General features: G+C 33.8%; 2 protein-coding genes and 1 long non-coding RNA gene across 4 annotated transcripts; 1 reads left to right on the forward strand and 2 right to left on the reverse strand.

Annotated features, from left to right (window-relative positions):
• Positions 1-1500: 1500 nt before the first annotated feature.
• On the reverse strand, positions 1501-5001 carry LOC145585226 (uncharacterized). Of its 2 annotated transcripts, XR_014100608.1 has the most exons (4): positions 4849-5001; positions 4680-4733; positions 1800-1943; positions 1501-1655 (listed from the first exon to the last, which is right to left on the reverse strand). It is a non-coding gene; the product is annotated as an uncharacterized LOC145585226 (long non-coding RNA). The 2 variants fall into 2 exon arrangements; XR_014100607.1 differs by having other exon boundaries at positions 1501-1943.
• A 5447-nt stretch (positions 5002-10448) lies between these two features.
• LOC145586447 (alcohol dehydrogenase 1-like) lies at positions 10449-13449 on the forward strand. Its single transcript, XM_081643287.1, has 10 exons — positions 10449-10497; positions 11089-11225; positions 11327-11373; positions 11871-12196; positions 12291-12373; positions 12471-12546; positions 12640-12701; positions 12796-12891; positions 13036-13197; positions 13282-13449. The coding sequence occupies exons 1-10, from the start codon at positions 10461-10463 to the stop codon at positions 13396-13398; spliced, it is 1143 nt and encodes a 380-aa protein (XP_081499413.1). The 5' UTR covers positions 10449-10460; the 3' UTR covers positions 13399-13449.
• Positions 13450-14402: 953 nt separating this feature from the next.
• LOC145586446 (putative transcription elongation factor SPT5 homolog 1) lies at positions 14403-25452 on the reverse strand. Its single transcript, XM_081643286.1, has 22 exons — positions 24997-25452; positions 22067-22302; positions 21793-21939; positions 21551-21709; positions 21393-21476; positions 21118-21188; positions 20661-21015; positions 20415-20570; positions 20183-20280; positions 20007-20055; positions 19779-19931; positions 19490-19636; positions 18559-18643; positions 18231-18392; positions 18087-18135; positions 17913-18007; positions 17730-17808; positions 17011-17065; positions 16813-16927; positions 16575-16715; positions 15012-15112; positions 14403-14752 (listed from the first exon to the last, which is right to left on the reverse strand). The coding sequence occupies exons 1-22, from the start codon at positions 25325-25327 to the stop codon at positions 14507-14509; spliced, it is 3114 nt and encodes a 1037-aa protein (XP_081499412.1). The 5' UTR covers positions 25328-25452; the 3' UTR covers positions 14403-14506.
• Between the last annotated feature and the right edge of the window lie 227 nt (positions 25453-25679).

Below are 25679 nucleotides of genomic sequence, written 5' to 3' on the forward strand. Positions count from 1 at the left end.
ACAATATTGGGTGATGTGACATAATGATTCAGGTTGATTGAGTAGTGATGATGTGGCATAATGAGAGATAGAACAGGTGACATGACGTGGCGTGGTATACATGGCACAGAGATGTTCTTAGTAACACTTTCAAACAACAGACAACTAATAGCTTATTGACCGTATACTAATCTATAGCTAGTCAAACCGTAACTGTATTGCCTTCGATAAAAGTTATAAAACCCAAGAAATCTCAATTGACATGAGCCAGTTCCTCTTGCAATGCTTTGAAGAAACATGGAGGGCCTTGGGATCTGATGAATATGCTTTGAACTCCGATGAGGCTGCAAAAGGGCAACCTGGGAATGTAGGAGGTGGGGGTTTAATTCGTGATTGTTCTGGCATAATGAATTATGCTTATGCAATGAAACTTGGGGTGTGTAACTCCTTCATGGCAGAAATGAAGGCTGTGGAGTATGGTATAGAACTTGCAAAAAGGATGAGTACTACCATATTCTTCAGCATTACAAGAAATTGATTGGAGATGCAAGTTGGACAGTAGAAGTCAAGCATGTCTATACTTTATAGAGAAGAAAATAGGGCAGCTGATTGGTTGGCTAATTAAGGTGTTACTCAAGGCACTCGGATTGATCTTATTCAAGTCCCCTCATTGGCCCTAGGCCATACTCTTCATGATGATGTGGTAGGAGTAGTTTTTCCCCGTTTTGTACCCCCTTAGTTTTACTTGTTTTTGTTTTTTTGGGGCTTAGCCCCTCGTTTGCGCCAAAATAAAAAAAAATAATAAAAAAAAACATCTATCACCACAGCAATTATATTTTGTTGAACACGTGCTTAGCCTTGATTAAAACAAATAGCTCATATCCCTAAATTTCTTACAACAAATAGCTCATATCCCTAAATTTCTTACGTGAATTTATCACATAATTATCAAAGAGTAAAATTTTGATCAAGAGCCCAATAAATTTTGAAGTTGCTAGAAAGTTACAGTCCGAGCATCAATATCAGACGACTACAATGATCTCGACTTGGGTTCAAATTCGATTTCGAATGGAATAAATGAGTAATTTTATTCCCAAGTATAAGTCCTTGACATTACCAAAAAAAGGATGCCAAACAACCAAATCATGGTACTTTAATATGAGATCAACTTAAGTTAGACTTCACCCAAATTCATTCTAATTAAAATAATCATACACAATTATGCATTACTATTAACTCACAATTGAAACTTTATTATTGTCAAATACTCATTAATTTACTAATAGAACATGAAGATAGTTTTAATTTTCATCATGCGCCCCTCCAAAATGTATCACCCTACCAAAATCATCATTAATATATCCATTATCTAAAACAACGTAATCCGGATCACAATTTGCAAGTGTATTAGTACGATCAGGATTTGTCCTATTAACATAGTTATCGTCGAGATATGTAGCATGATAAATTGCTGCAGCAGATTTTTGATAGCTTCCTTTCACGCCACTGCCCATATCGGGTAGGGGACTAGGAGGGTTCTTCAATCCAAAATCACAAACCTCGCCTCCCCATTCAACTTGGTTTGCAAAATCGACTAATGAATCAAATATCTCGTTAGGCCAATATCCAATTGGTGCTGAAGCTATGTATACCCACCAATTTTTGTCAATTATATCCTATACCCTCGCAAAAAAAAAAAAAAAAAAAAAAAAAAAATGTACATGAGAATGTCTGAATATGTAAAAACGAAACACTTTTATTTTAATTTAGAGCGGCAATATTATATGATAAGCTATATAAAATAAATTGTGAACTTGTACCTGCTGAATCGATAAATCCCAAGACCATAGTTGTCCTCCAATAACCGAGTAATGTGTTGGAGGATAACCCAAAGCTACGTCTTTATCGACTTGAACAAATCCAAAGCATTGAAGATTTACGCATCCTAATTTAGACCCTCCAACCTATCAAAGTTGTTATGCACGTACAAATTAACAAACTTCTAACATAATTATCAAAAATATGATGTGCCTAATTAGATGACTCAAAGATAATGTTTTTAACATGAATGGAACATTTGTTGGAGTAAAGAGAGTAAAACACCTGTTACTTAGATAGGTTAGATTTTTCTAGAGTTTAATCAGTTTACTGCACGCAGGGACGAACCTTTGTTGAGGCGGGTCAAGGCCCACCCCCCTTAATTTTTTTAAGTTGTTGGCTTTAAGTAATATAAAATCTAATATCACACTTAAAAAAGCTATGACATAATGATTAAGTATTGTTATTGTTTAGCAAAAGGTTGGAGCATGCGCAGATTCACTCTTTGGCTTTTTACTCGTCTTAAATTCCTTGTTGATCTTTGGTTATTCTTATGTAACCCCCATTTAATTGGTTCTTAATTGTGATTAAATCATCTTCATTATTCTGATTTAATCACTCATTTGATGGTTACATTTGACTTTTCATACTCATTGTATTGTCTATATATGACTTGGAATCTTTTAAGAAAATATACTATATAAACACTTTACATAACAAAAGAGCTAATAAACACGTTTCTTTTTCTTTTGGGCATAAGTTTATATGGCTCCAACTCTCACCGGCCCAAAACTTCCTTTAGTGAAAGTGATGTGTAACCTTAGTAAACATACCGGCGATACAATGTGCATCCCTCGGTTACACTGGAATTCGTTTTCGAAGATAGTGACGAAATATCACGCCACACCATCCTTTCTTTTGATCAAACAAATACATTATTATTCATTCTATCATCTGTAGCCTTTGACCCACTTATTTTTACAACAACATACACAATATGATCATGTGGGTGGAAAGCATGAACATGCTTCTCACACATCGTTCATTATACCATCCCTATTATTTTTTGTTCGAGTCATAGTCACTTGCGAGGGAAGTCCTAATGTATATTTGCGAGAGTATTAATACTAATGGAACTTTTTTTTTTTTTGGATATATTTTGTGTTTGGTATCAATGGACTTCTTTACAGTGAAAAAAATGTGCGTAAAATTATCGTTACACCCTGCGCGAATCTATCTCGTACACATAGTGAAAAAGTCAAGGGATTGTAAGAAAAACTAAAAGTAAACGAGTAAAAAAGTGGGTGAGTGTACGCTGAGTAGGATATATCGAGTGTACAAAAAGGTGGACGAGTGTAAGATAAAAAAGAAGAAAGTGTATATTCCTTCCTATATTTGGTAGATTGTGTTTGTTAAAAGAACTTTTTGATAAAATGATTCTCCATGAAAAATTATTTTGGGAAAACACAATTGCAAAAATAGTTTTCTTTTGTTTGTTTTTTTACAAGTAAAATTACATAAGAGAGGGAAAGTAGGAGTGAAAAGGAGAATATGGATGAGAGGAGAGGTAAGGGATGAAAGGAGAATGGAGGAAAATGTGACACACCTAAACGCCTTCTTTTTAGAAAGAAAACATATTCTACTCTTGAAAGAACTATTTTCCACCTTTAAGAAAATTGTTTTCAAAAAAACAATGAAAAATGAGAAAATCATTTGCAAGGAAATCTTTTCCGTCAAAACAAAGAGAGTCTTTAGAGCATCAGCAATAGGGAGGATAAATATATCCTTTCCCATTTTCTTTCTTTTTTTCTCTAATTGATACATCATATTCTCTTTCTTCCACATAACGTCCCATTATCTCCATCATTTCCCTCATTCTCTTTCTTTAATTTTTCTAACATTAATGAGAATCCTTTTCCATTTTCTTTCCCTTATTTACATATACCCCACCATATATTCTCTCTCATATAAATATAATTATTTATTAATTTAGTGAACTTTTAAAAAAATCAAAAATTAAAAATAATACAACTTTTTGCACAAGAGCCAAAGAAGAGGATCCTTTCCATTAAAAGGAAATTACCATTTCCTTTTCTTAAGAGGATCCTCTCTCCCTCTTGCACATCAATGAGGATCCTTTTAGTCATAAAAAAGTGAGCTAAAAAGATACATATCCTCATTATTGCGGATGCTCTTACACACTTCTTTTTTTATTTGTTTTTGGAAAACCAAGAATTTGTTTGGTATATACAATTCTTTTCATTCATATTACTAGTAGTAGATTTGGTTTAAGATCCGTTTGTTTTGACGGAAAACTATTTTCCTATTTTCCATTGTAAAGTTAATTAATAGGAAAATATTTTTCTAAAAGGTGGAATATAGATCTCCCAAGAGTGAAAATATTTTCCTTTTGAAATGAAGGTTTGCCACATTTCCTCTCTACTCTTTACATCTCATACCTCTCCTCTCATCGATCCATCTTCTCCCTTCCACTTTTATTTCCCCTTCCTCTTCAATTTTTCTTGTAAGGATACAAATAAAGGGAAACTATTTATACAATTGTGTTTCCGCACTTAAAAATTATTTTTCATGATAAATCGTTTTCCCAAAATTATGTTTTCTGTTAAAACAAATAGAGCAAAGATTACAAATTTTCTAGTTTTCATTTTTCGATTAAATGTGAAACTTTCAATCTTCCATTTTGTTTATTCAGTATTTTTGTCATTTTCTTAAAATTTTGATCAAATGTTGATTATGCTTTATGCTTGATAAATGTTTCAATATTATTATGCTTTACATTAAACATATGTCCTAGACCATGAAAATAAACATAATTTAGAGATTATATGTTGTCAAATACAATATTTGATAAGAATACTTACCTCAAAACTCACATACAAATGTGCTTCAGAATCGTTGAATAATTTCGGACTTACCTGTAAATTGACCACATTTACAAAATTGACATCAAAGGTGAATGTTCTAATAATTGTCTTATAATCTACTCCGTAAGATTTAATTCGAAGACAATAATTTAAAATAGTTTCGTACCAAGTATCCAGCTTCTACGCTATCTTTCCCATTTATAAGTTTTATTCGCGCAGAAGAATATTGGCCATCATCATTTACAGTAGGTTTAAATACAAGGAGTGTACCACTAACTCCAAGGAAATTCCTACTTGAATCTTCACTCGTCTGAACTCCAGCAACCTACACAGATTTATAGCTATTAAAACCATTTACATGGCATGGTTATATCACGTTATTATCACTTTTATTTAACAGTTTTATTCCTAAACAATGCAATAATATGTCATTACATAATTAATTATGTATAAATACACATCGTGCAATTTTGCTTACCTATTAAGATATAATTAAATACTTCCTCCGTCCCTTAATTAATTAGATTCATATTTCTCTCTATTATGTGAGGAATAAATGCTAGAAATAAGAATCTAATAAAGGAACAGAGAACGTACGTAGTAATTTTTTTGATACGAAAATATAATTAATTATTGTTATTTAAAAAATGACTCCTTGTACCCAAAAAAAATTGAATAAAAACCCTCACGCAATGTACTAATTTGGCTTCGGGAGGTGGTGGATCCTCGCCCCAATGGGAATTTGGGCTGGTTCTTGAAATGGGAACAGTCCCTATATGGCAGCCATCTCTAAGTCCGAAGCCATTAACTTTTCGCTTTTGAAGTTCTAACTTTTTTGGCGTTATCTGTGCATATAAATAAAAGTTAAAGAAAAATAGGTCAGGTTTTATCTTATAAAAATAATTTAAGTTCATAAATATAAAGGGAATAAAAACATAGTCTAATTGGAATTTATTTTAATGTATGTCATCTAATCTGGAAAACATTGGAAGTTACTTGGGTATACTATGTATTTGATTTAGCTTATATAGCCCATGTTATTAAATTAGCCATGTATAGTTGGGCTTTAGTCTAGTGATTCATAACATGTCACTTTTTCTTAATGGTAAGGACTAAATTAACCTCCAACCCTTACGGTTTGATGATCTCCTATTTGCGGACCAAGCACTAAAGAGTTAAGGGAAGGGTAATGGAATCTCTACCCCCAAGTACCCTCATTTGGTAGGATTCAAACCCCAAACCTTTAGAATTTGAGGTAAGAACCTTACCAAATGAGTCAACACTTTGTTAGTACATAGACTTGTAACGGATTACAACAATGCAAAGCAGGAAAATCAATTTACCAAAATGTTATATGGTACCAAAGCTCTAGAAGACTTGTGTCTAGCATACCCTTCCTTTGAATCAGATAATTATTTTTAAAATCAATCTATCTTTCTTATGATAATTTGACAATTTAACCAAGGATTAAAGGAATAAGAAAATACAAATACAAAGCATAACATGTGTTAAATACATTAATAAAACAAAGGGACTTGCCTTGGATGTATGGTGTTTTAGCAATGGATGATTGAACGCCGGTTGTTTGTAAAAGTCTACACAATCATAAACACCATATTTTGTCTGTTGAAGAAAAAAAAAAAAAAAAAAAAGAAAAACTTTTAGCTACATAGTTACATAATCAATTATAAGCAAAGGAAGCGAGCTAAGGGGCATAATCTTCAAGTAACGTACCTCGATAATCTTCGATTCTTGTTTGCTAGGGAAGGATGTCCTACATAGCCCATTGAAAACTAATGAAAAACAAATCACTAAGAAAAATATAGAAGTCATTCTTATCTAATTAAAAAAAAAAAAAAAAAAAAAACTACTGCCTTTGATATGGTTGCCACAGCTAATTAAGTGTGTGTTATTAGTGCTTAAATAGAGATATGGGATCAAAATCATGAAATAAATCAAGACTCTATCCTTTGATTAGCTATGCATATTTATTTATACCATATAAAAAGGATTATTAGCCTAAAACCATATTGACCAAAATGGAAGCATATCAAGTTTTTGAAATTGATTCAATTCAATTCATCAATAAATAAAACAATAATAATAATTATAAAGATGATGACAAAAATAAAATAAAAATGATGGTGACGATAAAAACAAACAATTACTCGTATCACAATCTAGTATGTCCTTTTTTGGTGTTGCGGACTTGTGGTAACTCGATCCCTTGTTCGTTAAAGTCATTTTAATTTGATTCAATTGTCTTGGTTAAATTACACTGTATTTTATCCTGTTTACCACTAACATTTCTTTTCCTTAGTAATCTCTTTTAGCCTAAACTAGTTAGTTCAAAATATCTAATCCTCAATTTGAACTAGCTTATCACAACTAACATATTTTTGGTGATTCCCGTTAGTTCATGTCAAAGAATGACCCTTACTTAGCATAAGTTTAAGTTAGTGATTATTTAGGTAATTTTACTATAGGATGTTTATCCAACAACCAAATTTTCCTCCTCAATAAATAAGAAAAGAGAATGTAAAAAGGTGAGTGAGTAAAAGTGAAAGAAAGAATAAAAGTGATATAAAAAAAAATGTTAGAGAAAAGTATAAAAAAATGAGTGTGAAAATGTTTGCATAGAATAAGAATTAAGAATGTGTTGTATCTTGTATTCACCTGATTTTCAATTATTTGAACTTAATTGGACTAATATAAATTTATTAGACATTAATAAAACTTATTTTAGTTGTAATTTGAACTTGGATAACCTTTATCATAAATTATTTTTCTTGAGTTAAATTTATCTAAACTTAACAAACTAAACTTATCTAAAATTATCAAACCTAAAATAAGTGAAAATAAGATGAATTGAACAAGCGCTAAAATGAGTAAAGAACTTTTAGCACAAAATAAATTAAAAAGGGTAAAGAACTTTTAGAAATGAAAGTAATACAATGTATAATAATAAATGTATCTACAAGTATTTTAACTACTCTATTCACTCTAAAATAAATGTATATACCTTGTATAATAATATATCTATTAGTCCCCTACTTTTATATAAAATACAGATAAGGTTATTATTCATTTGAGAGTGTAACAAATTATCAAATTTGTGGATGTATACAATAATGTATAATATAGGTTCCTATAAAAACATAAGAAGCTCCGTCAATATAAACATCCAATCCTATCTAAAGTTTTACATATTTTTTTTTTTTTTTTTGACAAAAGAGCTATCAAAGAAAACAAACCGTACTCTATATATATATATATATATATATATATATATATATATATATATATATATATATATATATATATATATATATATATATATATATATATATATATATATATATATATATATATATATATACTAGAATTGATAAAAACAACAACTGCCACCGCTGAGCGCACCCAGCTAACCAGTTAGACAGAGAAATTCAGGACCGAGAAACCTTACGAATTTGACACACCAACAAAGACTCCACCGTTGCCCGCAACTCCAGAATGAACCACCAAATCAAAATGTCCGTTGAACTTGAAACATGAAGTAACGAAAGAAGGGCCGCACAATCAAAATGAATTCGAATCTTCAAGAAGCTTTTAGGAACTGCTGCCTGAAGCCCCCATAAACAAGCTTGTAGATCAGACTATAACGCCGACCCTGGCAAAAAAGTCCTACTTCCACCACCCAAAATCTCTAACGAACATAGGTCTCGGATAACCCAACTTGCCCCAGTCCTACAAGTGGAGCAATCCCAAGCTCTATACACAATCAAACAAACCGTGCCAGGTAATCCCCTCAAGCACAATCATGGATCACCAGACAACGCAAGCAAACTAGGCGAGCAGCATCCCACTACGGAGTTCTACCAATCTTGAGACTGGACACAACTGTTAAACCAATTCAATTGTCCTGACTACATGTCTGAACCGTAACTGGTTACGGGAAAGCCAAATACCGCGAAGGAGAGCAAATAAAGACATAATACCCTTCCAAAACTTGTGAGAATAGAAACGAGAAATAGAGTCAGCCAACCACTCCCCAACCTAAGGAAACTGGCCGAGATCCCAACTAACCCCCAGCACTCCAGACCGCCATAAAGATCAAACAGCAGGACAATCTCTGAAGGTGGGTGACACCTCCTCCAACTCCTGATGGAAAAAAGCACATACCGGGTCAGTTATACTTTTCAAATTAGTATACCTGACCATCACTTCCAGACCAAAACAACATTCACATAACAATTTACTCTCTGTTTTTTTTTTAATGTATCACTTAAGTTTTCACACTTGTCGGAGCACAACTTTGTTAATTAATATCTTTAATTAGATATTAGTAAAAATTATAACAAAATTATATTATTAAAATAGACATTGTAACAAATCCAACAATATATTACATGACCATATTTATAAATTATATAATAGTAAAAAAAAAAAAAAAAAAAAAAAACAATTACGTCAAAGTTTATTAATAGTGTAAAATCTCAAGTGATGCATTTTAAAGAAAAACATAGGGAGTAAATTAGGCTTGTACAAAACTACCTGAAAATCTGATAATCCGATCCGCAACCAATCCGAATTTTTTGATATTCGATCCGAGTTTTCATTTCAGATAGTGGATATCGGATACGGATTTGGATATTGATTTTCAAAATATTGGATATTTGATATCCGAAATATAAAGGGTGAAATAGTGATATATATATATATATATATATATATATATATATATATATATATATATATATATATATATATATATATATATATATATATATATATATATATATATGTATTATTAACTTATTACAATATGCTTAATATATTTCATGATAATTTTTATTGCAAAAAGACTACTATTTTATTAAAATATGTTGTACAGCTTAGCAATAAAAAAAAAAGCGGTAAAATTAGTAAAATTTAGAAAATAAGCATATCAATGTTAATTAATATTGGATAATGGATGTTCGAACCATCCGATCTTTCGAATCAGATTTGGATATTAGTTTCTAATTATTCGGATATCCGATCCAAAATCGCATTTCATTCGGATATCAGATCCGTAAACAGGCCTAGGAGTAATACACTAATACATTAATACTTCATAGTCCGTACCACACATTAAACATAAATCCATAGACAAGACATATATTTTTTATTTTTCCTTGCATGGGACTAATAGCACCAAGAAATTGACCTAAATAACCAATCACCTTTCTTTTCATATATACTATACATCATGCATCCAAGTTGATGATTAACAAAGCATCTATCTTATGTAATTATTGGCACTATTTGCCTTAGATTATTATTCCATAAACCTTTTTAACGTACCAATTAACACTGTAGCAAGTGGTAAAGCAAAACCAGGGGTTTAATAAAAAAACCCACAAAAATGGTTTTTAAATTCAGTTTGAGCCTATTGTTTTTACGTGTCACCTGTTAAAGAAACCAGCTCACAGTAATACACTCTCAATTAATTTTTATTTTTATTGCAGAAAAACGAAAATTAAGGACACCCACTTTTATTATAAATGCCCATGAAATTTGGGTACATTGACAAATATTCGGTGATCCTCAAAAACAATTACTGTTCATTTCTTGTAGAAAATTCTAAGAATTTCTAGCCAAAAAAAAAAAAAAATAAAATAAAATCCAAAAAAAAGTTGATTTCTTGGAGAAAAATTAAGTCCCCTGTTTTAATATAAATACAGAAAAGGTTGATTGTTTATTAAGAAGTGTAACAAATTATCAAATTTCAGAAAGATGTCGAACACTGCTGGTCAAGTTATTCGTTGCAAAGGTATGATCAGAATGATTTATTTACTGCATTTATTCATGGGTGTTAGTTTAAATTAAGTCCATTTTATGACTTCATTTTTTTTTTTTTTTTTTTTTTTTTTTTGTTAATATGATCAAAGTTTTATGTTTCATTCAATGTTGGAATTTTGTTTGGGAATTTTGCTTGTCAGTGGTTTTAATTTTAGGTGGATATTGTGATGTAATTACAATTGATTATTTGAAGAGATCATGGGTTACAAGGAATTACAATTGATAATTAAATAGTGAGAAATTACGAGCTTTGATTTACAACTAATATTAAATTCAATTCAACAAGATACAATCATACAAGTCAATTTATGTTTTGAATATATACTTTGCATGTTAGAATAATATCCTTAAAATATAAATGTGACCTTGATCAAAAGTACTAGGCTATATTTATCAATTTGTAGATCTAAAACTATTAAAGCTACTCTCTAAAGTTCTTCCTGACACTTATTTTGTAGTGACAGTCGTTATTTAAACTAACAGGAAAAACTTTTAGTGACAGAGAAGGTATATCGAAAGAATTTATGAAATTAATGTTATTAATTTTGTATGAAAAATGCAGCTGCTGTAGCATGGGAAGCAGGAAAGCCCTTGGTGATGGAGGAAGTGGAGGTTGCACCACCACAAAAAATGGAGGTTCGAGTGAAGATCCTCTTCACTTCACTTTGTCATACTGATGTCTACTTCTGGGAGGCCAAGGTATAACTTAGTTTGTTATGAAATGTTTTACTTATTGTTTTGAATGTGTGTAATTTAATGTAATCTTACTCATATGATCTGTTCTTTTATCGATTGTTTAGGGGCAAACACCTGTTTTTCCTCGAATTCTCGGTCATGAAGCAGGAGGGTATGCAAAATTCCTTTGAAGTTTTATTTGTTTACTTGCTTAATTTTGTGTTTTAGTGTTTAATTTCAAAATGTTATGGTTGGATCGTTGAAGTAATTAGCAGTTTAATTTTGTGTTCTAGTCTGTAATTTTGTGTTATAGTGATTCTAAATTGTTCATATTTTGCCTTATTTCTCTGCTAAATAGTACAGGAAATTAGGAAATAATGATTAGATTATTTGTAAGTAGTAATTCTAGAATGACCAATGGCATATTCTTAATCAATTATTTGTTAACTAAGTGTACATTCTATTCTTGTGAAATTAGTTGTCAAATTGTCACAACCTCTCGTAACTAAGGCTGGAATAAGATTATAACATGTTTTGTGAGAAGTTATTATTAAAAGAAATCTAATAATCATTTTTAAAGTATGGTAAATTAATTATCAGTATTTATGCAGCGTTAATATTACTCAATAGTCATTGATTATTGTGGTTTCTGTGCATTTGATTATGTAGAATTGTGGAAAGTGTTGGAGAGGGTGTGACAGAGCTTAAGCCAGGAGACCATGTTCTGCCTATCTTCACTGGTGAGTGCAAGGAATGTGCACACTGCAAATCAGAGGAGAGTAACATGTGTGATCTTCTGAGGATCAACACTGATAGGGGTGTGATGCTTAACGACGGGAAATCGAGGTTCTCAATCAAAGGACAACCCATTTTCCACTTCGTCGGAACATCCACATTTAGTGAATACACTGTGCTTCATGTTGGCTGTCTTGCCAAGATCAACCCTGAAGCACCCCTTGACAAAGTCTGTGTTCTCAGCTGTGGAATATCCACAGGTACTAAATTGAAATCCGATTTTATTACTCTTGACTTAATACAATGAAGGTTAATATGTGATCAACTGATTGTTTTACTGGGCTTTCTTTACAGGTTTTGGCGCGACTGTGAATGTTGCTAAACCAAAGAAGGGTCACACGGTTGCTGTTTTCGGCCTAGGAGCTGTTGGCCTTGCGGTTAGTACCTCGTCTTTAGTACATTATGTGCCTATTTCCATCTATACAATTTTGTCAATGAACTTAGTAAAGTTCATTTAATCCTTGATATGTTTAGGCTGCTGAGGGTGCCAGAGTTTCTGGTGCATCAAGGATCATAGGTGTGGATCTGGTATCTAGCAGGTTTGAAGCAGGTAAACCATGATTTAGCATCCTTGATAGTTTACATGACTAGAAGTCTAGAATATGTATGAGTATAATTTGATGATTTTACTGTGGTTTAACAGCGAAGAAGTTCGGTGTGACTGATTTTGTTAACCCTAAAGACCATGACAAACCAGTTCAAGAGGTTTTATTTTACTCCCTACTCCTACATGACTACATAACATGACCTTTTTGCTACTGTGATTTACTGATTCATGTTCTCATGCTTTTTTCATTAGGTAATTGCTGAGATGACTAACGGAGGTGTGGACAGAAGTGTCGAATGCACTGGAAATATTCAAGCCATGATTTCTGCTTTTGAATGCGTTCATGATGTATGTTCTCAACAATCAAATTTTCGACCCCTTGAATCCCTCCCCGCTCTATTTAATAAGCCTGAACTATCCCCGCTCTTTTTTCATGATGTATGATTTCTGCTTTTGTACTGATTTATTTCATACAAACTTGATCGACTTCAGGGCTGGGGCGTTGCCGTTCTTGTTGGCGTGCCCAACAAAGATGACGCCTTCAAGACTCATCCGATGAACTTCCTTAATGAGAGGACGCTCAAGGGAACTTTCTTCGGAAACTATAAGCCTCGTACTGATATTCCAGGAGTCGTGGAGAAGTACATGAACAAGGTAAGAATCCCGCTAATTCTTGCTATCTTTCCTACCAATACTCATTTACTAAATAGCTCATAAGCATCTTATGACATGATGCAGGAGCTTGAGCTGGAGAAATTTATAACCCATGAAGTCGCTTTCAAGGACATCAACAAGGCTTTCGACCTCATGCTGAAGGGTGAAAGTATCAGGTGCATTATTCGCATGGATGCTTGAACTGTTGGATAGAGCTGGCTTAGATTTGAAGAATGCAGGAATGAATAAAAGAATAAAATGTCGTGTTTTCTTCTTTACTCTCTTATGTATATGGATGGATTTTCCCTTTGAATTTCGAGTGCCTTTCGGGAATTAGTGTTTAAACTTTCGGTATACCAAAATGTTTAGAGCTAATGTTAATATAATTGCAGGTTTTGTGATTATTAGCTCTTTGATGAATTAGTTCTTACATTTCTGGCTTTTCTGAGTGAGTAATTGCAGAAACCTTATAAGTTAACTCTCCGACATGCTAAGGCCTAAGGGTCACTTTCTTAACCGATTAGACAAATGTTGATTGATTCCAAATTGTGTATTCGTGTTAGTTGCCTTAAACAATAGGCCATTGGCTGATTCCGATTTGACCAATTTGAGTCGAAAAGGCTAGGAAGTTCGGAAAAACAAACTGTCTGTGTTAACCCGATGTGATCCAAAGTGAGACATACTAAGAAATAGAGGGCCATCGCCAGTTTAGTTAAAACTGGCAAAATTCAATTACTGCAACTACCACGGGATGGCTAACCACAGTTTCAAACCAAGTCAGAGACTTCTTCGAACTACATAACACACCATACATATAATCCAACAAAGATGGGACTGAGAAGAAATAGTTTGAAGACATCTCACTTTACTCCGTGTGATATTTAATTGATAAAATGTTTTAAGATCATCTTTGTATTTAAAACTTCTTAAATAATAAATGATTGTGCGAAGTACAATACGAAACATTACTGTAAGCTTACACTTCGTGGTTGATTCAAGTTGTGCGATGAAAGCTAGAAAAAGAGACATCGTGGAAAAGGTTGGATTTAAAGATACTGGAATGCAAAGCAAGGTAATTTTTGGGTATGAAGGGATTGGCACAATTGGAATCACCAAGCCCCTTGTTTTATTCCAACACCCCCTTCGAAACTTAGTAATTTTAAATTATTGCAGCTAAGTCAAAAAAACAGATATGAACGTACAAGTAGGGGAAAAAGACCTATAAATTGTCTCTATTAATCTATCTAAAATATACATTGTGCTTCATGGAACAAAATTTACACCATCCCGGAAAATCAAATAATTTGCATCAGGACTGTGCCAACTTCGCCAGAATACCCATATCCAATATCTTAACATCGAGTGATTCATCTACTTTTACAATTCCATCGGAACCATCCACCCCAATCAATTTACCTGTAAACCCTCGTTGTGCACCTCCCATTATCTTGATTTTATCAGCTTTCCTTGGAGTAATCAAGTCAATCTCATTTGGCAGGGCAGTTATGACCTCGCCATTGCCACTTGTTCCAAGTGCAACTCGGCAAGAACCATCCTGTGAGAATAATAAAGATGAGACGGATTTAAGGACCCTAATATGAACACGAATATTCAAGTGCTTGCCATGTATACATTTGTGAACTCCTACAATTAGCAGACAAATGTGGACTTCCAAGAAGCATTGTTTGCATGATGAGACACTTAAGCAATTCTCGGGATAAATCAACATACAAGAGAAGCCAACTAAATAAACCACACCATTAGAAAAAATCTGAGATTGCAAAGCAATTATAGTTAAACAAAAAAGAACATACCGCTAGCACATCCTGCACAACTCCCACCATGCTATCATCACCTGACTTGACCACATTTACCAAAATATCAGGCATGAGCCATAATCCTTCATTCTCACCACCTGCACATCAACATTACAAACAAAGACAAAATTAATATATGTTGAAAGACTCTCTAGACATCTAAATTGAAAAAACATAAGGCTTACTGAATATAGCAGCAGATCACCTTCCTTATAAATATACTTATAAGCCAGATTAAAGTAGTTCCTACTTCCTACCAAGCACCACAATTTTTTAGGGGTGGCAATTCGGGTTAGCAGGTCGGGTTCAGGTCAGATTTCAGGTCAGTTTCGGGTTGTGTTTAAAAAGTATCAAAAATAGTGTAAAACTTAATATTATTACGAAATATGAATTTTGGGTCAAATCGTGTTGAATTTGGGTCGTTCGGTTTGGATCAAGTCGGGTTTGGAGTACTCTCAGCAACTTCGAGTCGGGTTAGGGATTGCCAGCCCTACAATTTTTCCAGCCAAACCACACGAGAACATCATGCTCATACTACATTTTCCATAAATATACTTGTACAACTTCACCTCATCGAAAACCAATACATACTATCCCGAAGCAACCAATTTATCATTTTATTCAAAGATGAGAAGCTTAAAAGCCAAGTGATTTGCTTTTATACAAAAAGCCAAGTTCATTTTCATTGCAAATTAGCAATAAATTCAAAAGCTTACATAATTTCAAGTCTCTGAACATATTATATAAGTAACAGATTACATAACTACTACTAGAAACCAATCCATACCACAAAATGACAATAATGTAAATAAAAAAATAAAATAAAATAAAATAAAAGGAGAGATTACCAGAAACCAACTTCTATTTCAATCAGACCACATTTTCAGAGTGAGCCTTTAAAAAAGACGTCCAATAAAAGAGCAGGCTTTCAAGCAAGAAACAGTGTAGGCGAATAGAAAAGTAACAAAAGCAACCTAGCAGTTTGGGCTTGCCTACTTAAAAGAACTAAGATTCTCATATGATTCATATCTGGACCTGACGAACACTGGAAAACCATGCTGAAAAAATCCAGAATTTGCAGCCAAAACATGAAAGACAGTCGTAGCATATAAACCTACTTATTTCTACCTTAGCAACTCAAGCAGAGGTGCTACAAGCCTATAAAATAATTATCACTGGAAAAAAACTGAAAATACTCGGGATTTGCAGCAAAAACTTGAAAGACAGTCATAGCTTATTTCAATCCTAACAATTCAAAGCAAAGGTGCTACAAGCCTACAACATGATTATCCAAACACCAGGCCAGAAGTTCTCTGAAACTATCAAAAATGATAAACCCTAATATGCAGCAATTACATTATAGCAATCCACTGTGATAAATGAGGGTAGCAGTAGATATTGACACCTCTACAGAGAGATAATCAAAATAAAATACTTAATCAGTGGAAGTAGCTAACCATATTTCATAGCTATCATCCAACAGGATGTGAATAAATGCAAAAGAGAGAAGAATGTTGTATTGGATAAAGCTCAAAAGGGGGCACAAGAAAGAAATCAAACCTATTGTAGGAGACATCATATCAAGGCCGCCACCACCAGGCGTCATCGGTTGCCCGCCAGGAGTACCAGGTAGATACGACACAGAACTTGGTGTCAAGGGCCCTCCAGGTGTTGACGGTAAATAAGGACTTGGAGCATTGGCTGGAATGAGGATACAAATCAGTTAAATATTAAAAGAAAGGATCAAGAGACAACAACAGTTCAAAAAAAAAAAAAGGTGAATTGATAGATAACTTACGATAAGCTGAAGCGCCATCTCTTGGGGTCGCAGGGTCAGTATAATTGCCACCAGGAGTTGGAGCCCAGCCTGAAGGAGTAAGGGCTTCATATGTTCTCGAGGGGGGACTTCCAGGCTGAAGAGCATCAAGCACGTCAAGCACATTTCAAGAGAAAAAAAAAATGCCTTGCTATAAAACATTTAGAAATTAACCCATACCCGATACTGTGGACTTGTTCCCCAAGAAGCAGGATTTGCTTCCTCCCAGTCATCCCTGACATCACAAGATCCAGGAATCAGTCAAAAGAACAGATATCAGGAGAACTAAAAATATTTTAAAAAATAAATAAATAAACTGGCAGGCTGGCATTCACAACCAAAACAATCAAAATTAACACTTTCGGCAATTTAATTAATAATCCATTTAATGTACTTTCATCATCCATTACTTTTCAGCAACTAATAATGTACATTCGCTTAATTAACCACAACAGCCTCATTGATAATTTTTAGCATGGAAAGGGTATTTCTATAGCTCAAGAAAAGCAACTTCCTCCATTTCTTTGATATTGCAACTTAACTATTTACAAAGTTTCACAAATATCACAACATAACCATTTTAGGAAAATAAGAATCTCCTTTCACACTGCAAATACCAACATACCCTTGTTGAAATTTGTTGCTTTAGTTAATACATGCAAATATGCAATCACATTGCAAGTCTGTAATTTTGCCTATATATTACTTATTCCCACTTCCAAAAATATCGTACACTTCCCCCATGTTGCAATATTAAAGAAATGGAGTAAGTATAAAAGATCAACATAGCCTTTTCAAAAAATTAATTTTTCGCATTCTAGTCTTATATCTACTAGAGGCCATAATGTTCGACTAAATTACCAAGAAGAACAAAATCAAAGACAAAAAGCATAACTGACCTCGCTGGACTCATTGGGGCATATGGGTTCCATGCACGACTCCGCATTGGTGTCCTCATACCATCATGAATGGGAGTAGCTAGAAAAAGACAATAACCGAAGCATGTTAAGGAAACATGACTCATATTTCAGTCGCATTGTTATAGCATGATATGCAAAGTTACAGACACATTAAAGACCAACCTCGCGCTTCTCTCATAGGAGTCATGTGTGAATGCATTGGTGTACGTGAAGGATGCATAGGAGTCTCACTGCCCATACCATATCGTGTTGGTTCCCTACGATGAAAAAAAGGGTAAGATACCCAGCATATCACAGAGCAACAAAGAATACAGCAGAAAAGAAAAAGGCTATTACCGGTATGGTGTAGTAACCGTCACATTATCAGATATAAAACTTCGCTCAACTGGGAAAAAAAAAAAGCTTAGCCATTAGCCTATTAGCTTCATGGTGTAATAAACTAAGATGCCTGTCAATAATCACACAGTAACAAATACTTGCCTGTGACCTCTTTCATCTGAGATTCCAACTCAACTCGTACAGTTGTACCCTTAATGTCCTTCACACGTCCTCGGTAACCCTTGTAAGGCCCAAGACGTATTTTAATTGTAGTCCCTATGAGAGAATCATGCCCTCTTCCACCTCCTCTACTCCTTCCTCCAACTGCAACATGATCACAAGTTACAATGTATATTATACCATTTAAATATTAAGGAAAAGTTGAAGGAACAAGCAAAAATACATGCCAAGTTGAAAGAAAATCAACATGGTCACTTCTGAGGTCCATAACACATGCCAAGTTGAAGGAATATCATGTAAAGGGACTCACAATCTGATTGAGGACCCCTTGGTGGTAGTCTTCCAGGAGATTGAGGCATTCGTTGTGGAGTTCTCAAAATTGACAACGGGCCACCCTGGAATTGAAGAATGATAAAAACACAAATGAATCAATGAGAATCCGAACATGACCTAGAGTCAGCAAATGAAGTAAAATGATATAGAAGATATAAGTTAAGAACATTATAAAAACAGACAAAAACAGAGGTAGTATTTGATTTAATATGATAGCCTAATGCTTCCTCTGTTACTAAACATAGTAACACTTCTCTTTTCATGGTCTTCAATACAATACTTTGACCATCAATATCATCAATTACATTATACTAAAGGCGAAACTTATAGGGACACTTGGCAACATAATATGAGAAGTTTCCCTCCAAAATTACTTATTTATAAAAATAAAAAAAAATAAAAAAAAAATTTAAACATAAAAATAAAAAAAAACTTATTGTCACCTAAAATTCTAAAAATAAGGTTTGTATCTATATTATGACTTTTACTTTGTACAAAATCAAAAATAAACTTCCTTAAATATCAATATGCCCATTATAATTATTACAAATTTAATTTTATTTTCACATATATTTTATAATTCTATTCATAATATTTATATCAATCTTTTTGGTAAATTTATTGTAATTATAATTATTTAACAACCGTGCATTGCACGAGGTTTAATCTAGTTAATTATATACTCATATTAGTAAAGATCGTGAAAGATTTTGTAACAGGAGAGAAAATTATAGAGTGCAGACTTGGACATCTGCAGTTGAGAGGGACTAAAATAACAAGGGATAGACAAAGATATTAGTGTACTCATACAGAAAACTAAAACCCAAAAAAAATAAACACAAGATACTCTTTCCCAAGAACAAGAATAGAACCCCTCGTCCTCAATTAGAAAGCATAAAGATCCTTACTATTTTATTATCTCTGTTTCCTCTTGAGCCACCAACAACTAGACATGACTGAGACTTGGCACATATAAATCCGGCATGCTCAAGGTGATGACGATCATATATGAACAAAACACCTCTAAATATGTGCTCAACAGGGCCTTGTTTTCCCTGCAAGTCAAAAAGATAATACAGATAATAAAATTATTTTTTTAAAAAAAAAAATACCAATACTATGGTATCATAGAGGATTTAGAGGAGTGCATAATTAAAGGCTAGAGTGCAAAGGATTATAGAGAAAGATATGTCACACCTTGCATGGCCCCTCAAGAACCCTGACAACATCCTTCACAGCTACAGGGTTCTTAGATCGATCTTGTGCAAACAACTTTTTATCAATTTTGGATCTTATCTCTCTCAACCTCACTAGCACAACCTCAGGGCGATCTGGAACCCCTTTGAGCACCTGAAATAAATATGACATATTCATACAAGAGATCAAAATATATTTACTTCAAACAGTTGAGTCACAGACAATCACCTGGAAAGCTTCACTTTCTACTCGTATGATTACACCAAAGCTCGTATTGCTGCACAAGATTACATAAAAGTTAATACACAAACAATTCACAAAAAATTATTAAAAAATAAAAAATAGCTACGAGAAAAAATGGATACAGCAAAAAGAGAGGACAAAGTTATAAGAGAGCTGCTTACTCTAACAGCACAAGATCATGCAGCTCATAGTCTCCAATTTTTGTGACACCTGTTGTCACTTCGGAGCTTTCAACAACATGATCAGCAAAAACTCGAAGCTGCACATAACCAAAAGTTACACAAAATAGCAAAAAAAAAAAAAAAAATTCAGGAATCACTCAAAGAAGAACAACAGACAATGTTGTCGGTTATGTTAAGTAATAAGAATAAAAACAAGGCAAGAGAACTGTACATGTTCTTTAGTTGTATCAGATATTATTATCAGCACATGGCCATCAACCTTCACAACCATACCAGTTGCACCTTCATGAGAGCCAGAAATAACCTTAACATGATTCCCTGGTTCAAAATATTTGCAAAGATCTTTTTCATTAATTGCAAGTGTTTTCTGCAAAAACAAGAGAGCATGTAAGATACATAGAAAAAGTAACCCTTAACAATAATGGAGTATTTTAGAATTTAGAAGCAATTTTGGTACCGGAAGGCCCTTCTCATTTGGTCTTATGTGTACATTTCCATCCTCAACTTTCTCAACCCATCCCTTCAAATTCTTAAGATCTCCCTTAACAATAATAACAGCATCACCCTTCATGAAATGCCCTTTCTTTCTATTCGCAAATAAAGTTGACAAACTGCCAATGTCACCATCACCTTCACCAGGATGTCGGAACTTCTCCAATTCATCAAAAGTGGGTTGTATGTTCTGAGTACTGATTGATTTTATGGATACTGATTTAATCAAGAATCCATCCTTAAACATCATTCCGTTTATATTTTCATAGTAATCCCCTGTCATAGAATCCCTCCTTCGCTCAACACGTATGTGCAGATCCCTAAGAGCAATAATAAGCCCAAAACCAAGAGTCAATGGCTAACAAGGAAGAAAATCCAGCTACAACAGGGGGAAAGAGATAGAAAGAGAGCCAAGTCAATACCTAGCTTCCTCTATATTCATAAATCGAGGCGGAGGAACAAATGCTTTTTTCTTGGCGACATCTCTACCCTCCTGAAAATGAAACAGTAAGCAACTAGCATAATTCCAATTCACAAGCAGATCAAAAATACAAAATGAACCCAAATAGACAACAGTTAATGCTAACATCTAACAACCATAATTTCTTCCAATATTGATGTCAAAAGAGAGGTAATAGCAAAATACAGCATATTCATACATTAACAATAAGAATTTCCAGCATAATAAATTACATACCAACTTGTTAGCAAGAACTTGCAAATCTATCCGTGGAATCAACTTCACTGTTACTCTTTGCCGTACATTGTCCACATCCAAAACCTACAGAAATCCAGGATAAAGATTTCAGACAAGGCAACATGATCATAAGGTCCAAACAAAAAAGTACACTATACCTTTGCTAGATCTCCTTTGTAGGTCCCAGTTTTCATCCTCACCCAGGTGTCCCTGGAGAGGTCAATTGCTTTTGTTTCAACAGACAGAACATCAGTCATTTCTTTGATCGGGACCAGTGTTATTTTGCTAGGAAATATGTTGCGCATTCCCTTGATGGCCTGAAATCAATAAAGAGTCTAAGAAACAGAAGTAACAAAATAAGTAAAGAAAATTAGTATACAAAAAATATATCTCTGCGCACCTCTCTAACATGGGCTTCTTTGTCAGCCTCAACATATATAAAATTCTTCAGGTGATCAAGAGCTACAACAGAACGAATTTGCAACTCAGATCCTTTATCAATAAACTTTTGCATGAGACATACAGCAACCTCCCTTTCACGGCCAATCTGACATATTTCAAACAGATAATAGCTCCGATGTCATACGAAAATGAAAGCAAAGAATGATCTAATCATACAGATTACAGACATGAAATCATGAATAGCCAATATAATTAGGATAAGTCAATCCTACCCCACATTTCACCATCCACAGCTTGGGATCCCGAACAGATGGCAAAAGGGCCTGCTGCTCCACATCTGTGGTCTCTTCATCATACTCTGCCTGACTTGACCGAGCATACCGTTCCTGTATTCTCCTCTCAAGATCTTCAACATCTTCTTCCTGCTCCTCTCTAGGCAGCAAAGGTCGCCGATGCATCCTTCTCTCATCTTCCTCGGCAATATCTGCTGTGTTGTCTACAATAAAATCTGCACACACAAGTTATATTGAATAAGAACCGTATATAATGATAGCCAAGGCCCTATTCAATTCAGTTGATTTTTACTAAACTAAAATTGCTTAACTGAATAACAGTGATTAAATGTGTATTTCAGGTAATTAGATCCTTGCTAATAAAGACAGATTTTTACTCCTGAATTATATATATATATATATATATATATATATATATATATATATATATATATATATATATATATATATATATATATATATAATCCCTCCATCCCCTCATTACCTTTTTAGGTAAACCAAAATACAATGCCTCTTACTATTTAAAGATTGTATTTTTTGACATTATTACCCTCTTTTTGATGAGTTGTCATCTTTTTTCCTTTACTTTTTTGTACTTTTAAGTTTTAACATCAAATTCCAACACTTTCTCTCTCTATCTCTTCAATCATTCCCATCTACTTTTTTTTCTCTCTATCTCTCTCTAACCCCACATGCATATATGTACTTTTAATCATTAATTTTAAAGAATTTACAACTTTCTTAATTCCCGCGCAAAAACCAAAAGAGACTTTGTATTAGGGGAAGGAGGGAGTAATGATTAAAATTGTTATAAAATCAGTCACTGTTGTTTCCCAAATTAAGTTCCCTTAAATATAAAGTTCTCCCTCCACATCAACTTTTTCCCCTCTTCGGAACAATCTGTTTCCAATTGTTCTCTCCGTTTGAACACACAACTATGACCAATCTGACCAGGCAAAAAACAAGTAACCGATCAGCATTTATTGATAATAAATAGCATAATTAGCCTCTAAATAACCATCAATCTCTTATGTCATACTACCTCTGAACACCTGAAAGAGCTAGACACTTTAGAATGTGTCCATAGTTAGAAATTTTGAACCATTAATTTTCACTATTACGTTTTTCAAAATAGTCATGTGCGATCTTGTTTGATTTGTCTCGGTACTTATTTTTCAAATATCAATTTTTTATAATTTTTTGTAATACAAAATTAGAGGTGTTAATGGTTAAAGATCGCATTGTAGTCCGTGCAAATAAAGTGTAAAGAACTTTCAAAAACGGAGGCAGTTCATATTTACCAATCCTATAAAGGTGCGAGACATAGGTTGAAAACTTAAACTAGAGTAAAAGAATAACATTGTGGCTAATTTTACAGATGATTAAAAAAAGTGAAAAACCATCATGGATGAAGTGTTCAAAGTGATAAGGGTTTGAGAACACTAGGTATTATGTTCAAAAGAGTACCACAGGGAGAAAACTGATATAAATTGTAGGATGCACACCAGCACAGAGACAAACATTCAGGTAAGACATGGATGATGCTCTGCGCCAAGTCTTAGCTATTGAGCACTAATAAGATGAGGCAGTAAAAAACAACTTAGGCAAAAGACAATAAAACTAAATCTTCACAGGAAATACGCAGAGGTCATTTGAGCCATTAAGCGTTTACAAGAGTCATTGTAGGCAGAAATTAATCTCTTGTTGCCTCTGACTACAAAGATTTGAGAACTGCAACCAATAATATTCTCAAAATACAATGCAATCCTGTAACCATTCCTTCAGGCTAGAGATACATGCTAACTTTTTTAGGTTGAGAATGATGCATTCTAAAACTGTCATTGAAAATTACTTCAATTAAAATCATTGCTGCAGTATATTATGCCATGCCGGACTCCATTTAGTAACCTAAGAACTAATTTTATTTCTATGCTATTTGCTCTTGAACAGATACAGCAAGAGACTGCTTTGAGGTATCTACACAAAGGAATCACAGTGTAGGTTATCAGCTGTCCTCCCAAATAAGTCATCAATGTTATTGAATGTCATCAAGCAAAAAGTTAAACCACTACATATCTTCCAAGCGAGCATAGGGATCCACCACATCAAAGTAAAACATCTAGTAACAAAATCCATACTCCATATATCATAAAATCATCCTTGTGATTATTTGCAAATTATATCTCCAAACAAGTGCTTTAAGGATACTACATACCATAACTTTAAATTCATGCTGGTGTAGTTACTTGCAAAGAAACGGAATAATGTAATTTGTTATGCCTTATTCGCACATCAAGAAAAGGTAAGACCAAACTGTTCTTATTAAACATAAGTACCCAAGATCACATAAACCTCATCTTGAACTTTTATACATTTAATTATCTTGAACTTTTATATATTTAATTAACATTTAGAAAATTACTGACAATGACCACCGGACTTGATTGAACCAAATTAAGGCTCCAAATTTATTATCTTTTAATCGAACTAAGCTAAGAACGATAAACCCAAAATACCAGATCAAAAAATGCAGGAATGCAAACTCAAATAGTCATTGCTCACACAAAAATCACTCCATATTTACTCACACCAAAATAGGCCTCTCAACCCAGCATCAATCAATTTAATCCTCAACTTTTCAGACCATAACTGACAACCAGACAACACTAAATGCCTCGCTTAATTCCCCTTAACTTCTCCATTGCAACCAAAATCAGCATTGCATCATCAGAACCCACTACTTAAGCAACCCAAATAAAAATCAAAGCTAGCAATCAGATAAAATTTCAAAAAAGAGCCAATTTCCACTAAACAAACTATTTCAGCTAAAATGAACAAAAAATCAATAATTAATTCACCAAAAAAAAAAATTAATTCATTAATCAAGAACAAAGTAGAGAAAAATGTACCATCTTCTCCATCCTCCTCTTCTTCATCCTCATCATCAACTTCCGCCGCAATATCATCAATAAACCCACCACCACGGCTCTTCTTATGGCGGCGCGCGCGAGCATAAGCATCGTCGTCTTCTTCTTCCTCATCATCGTCTTCCTCCGCAACATCATCGATAAAATCCGATCTCCGACGCTTCTTTGCGCTTGCTTTAGCGCCTCTTGCGCTGTCATAGTCGTCCTCATCGTCTTCATCCTCGGGTTCTTCTTCGTACAGATCTTCGCCATACTCGTCACCATCTTCTGGCTCCAAATCTTCGTCGTCTTCGTATTCGTCTCCTCGAGGCATGATTGAATTTGCAAGATCGGCGAGAAAATTGGGGTGATTTAGAGGTGAATTTGGGGATTTTTAGGTTTGAATTCTAGGGTTTTCAGAGAAATGATTCAAATGAAAGCCCTAAAAAAGGAGAGAGAAATATGAAAATTGATAAGAGAAGCGGGTAATTGTTTTGGATGAGTGATGAGTGTGGAAGACCCGTGGAAATTAAAACGGGTCGAAATTTGGGTTGTTGGGGTTTTGCGGGTCGGTTTGAATCTATCAACAATTCTCAACCCAATCAAACCGACTGATATTTAGGCCTTGTTTGGTTGAACAAAAAAAATGGGGCAATTGAAAAATCATGGGAATTTAGTCTTTGGGG

The sequence above is a fragment of the Chenopodium album genome, chromosome 16, assembly GCF_948465745.1.
Source record: "Chenopodium album chromosome 16, dcCheAlbu1.1, whole genome shotgun sequence".
NCBI classification, from domain to species: domain Eukaryota; kingdom Viridiplantae; phylum Streptophyta; class Magnoliopsida; order Caryophyllales; family Amaranthaceae; genus Chenopodium; species Chenopodium album.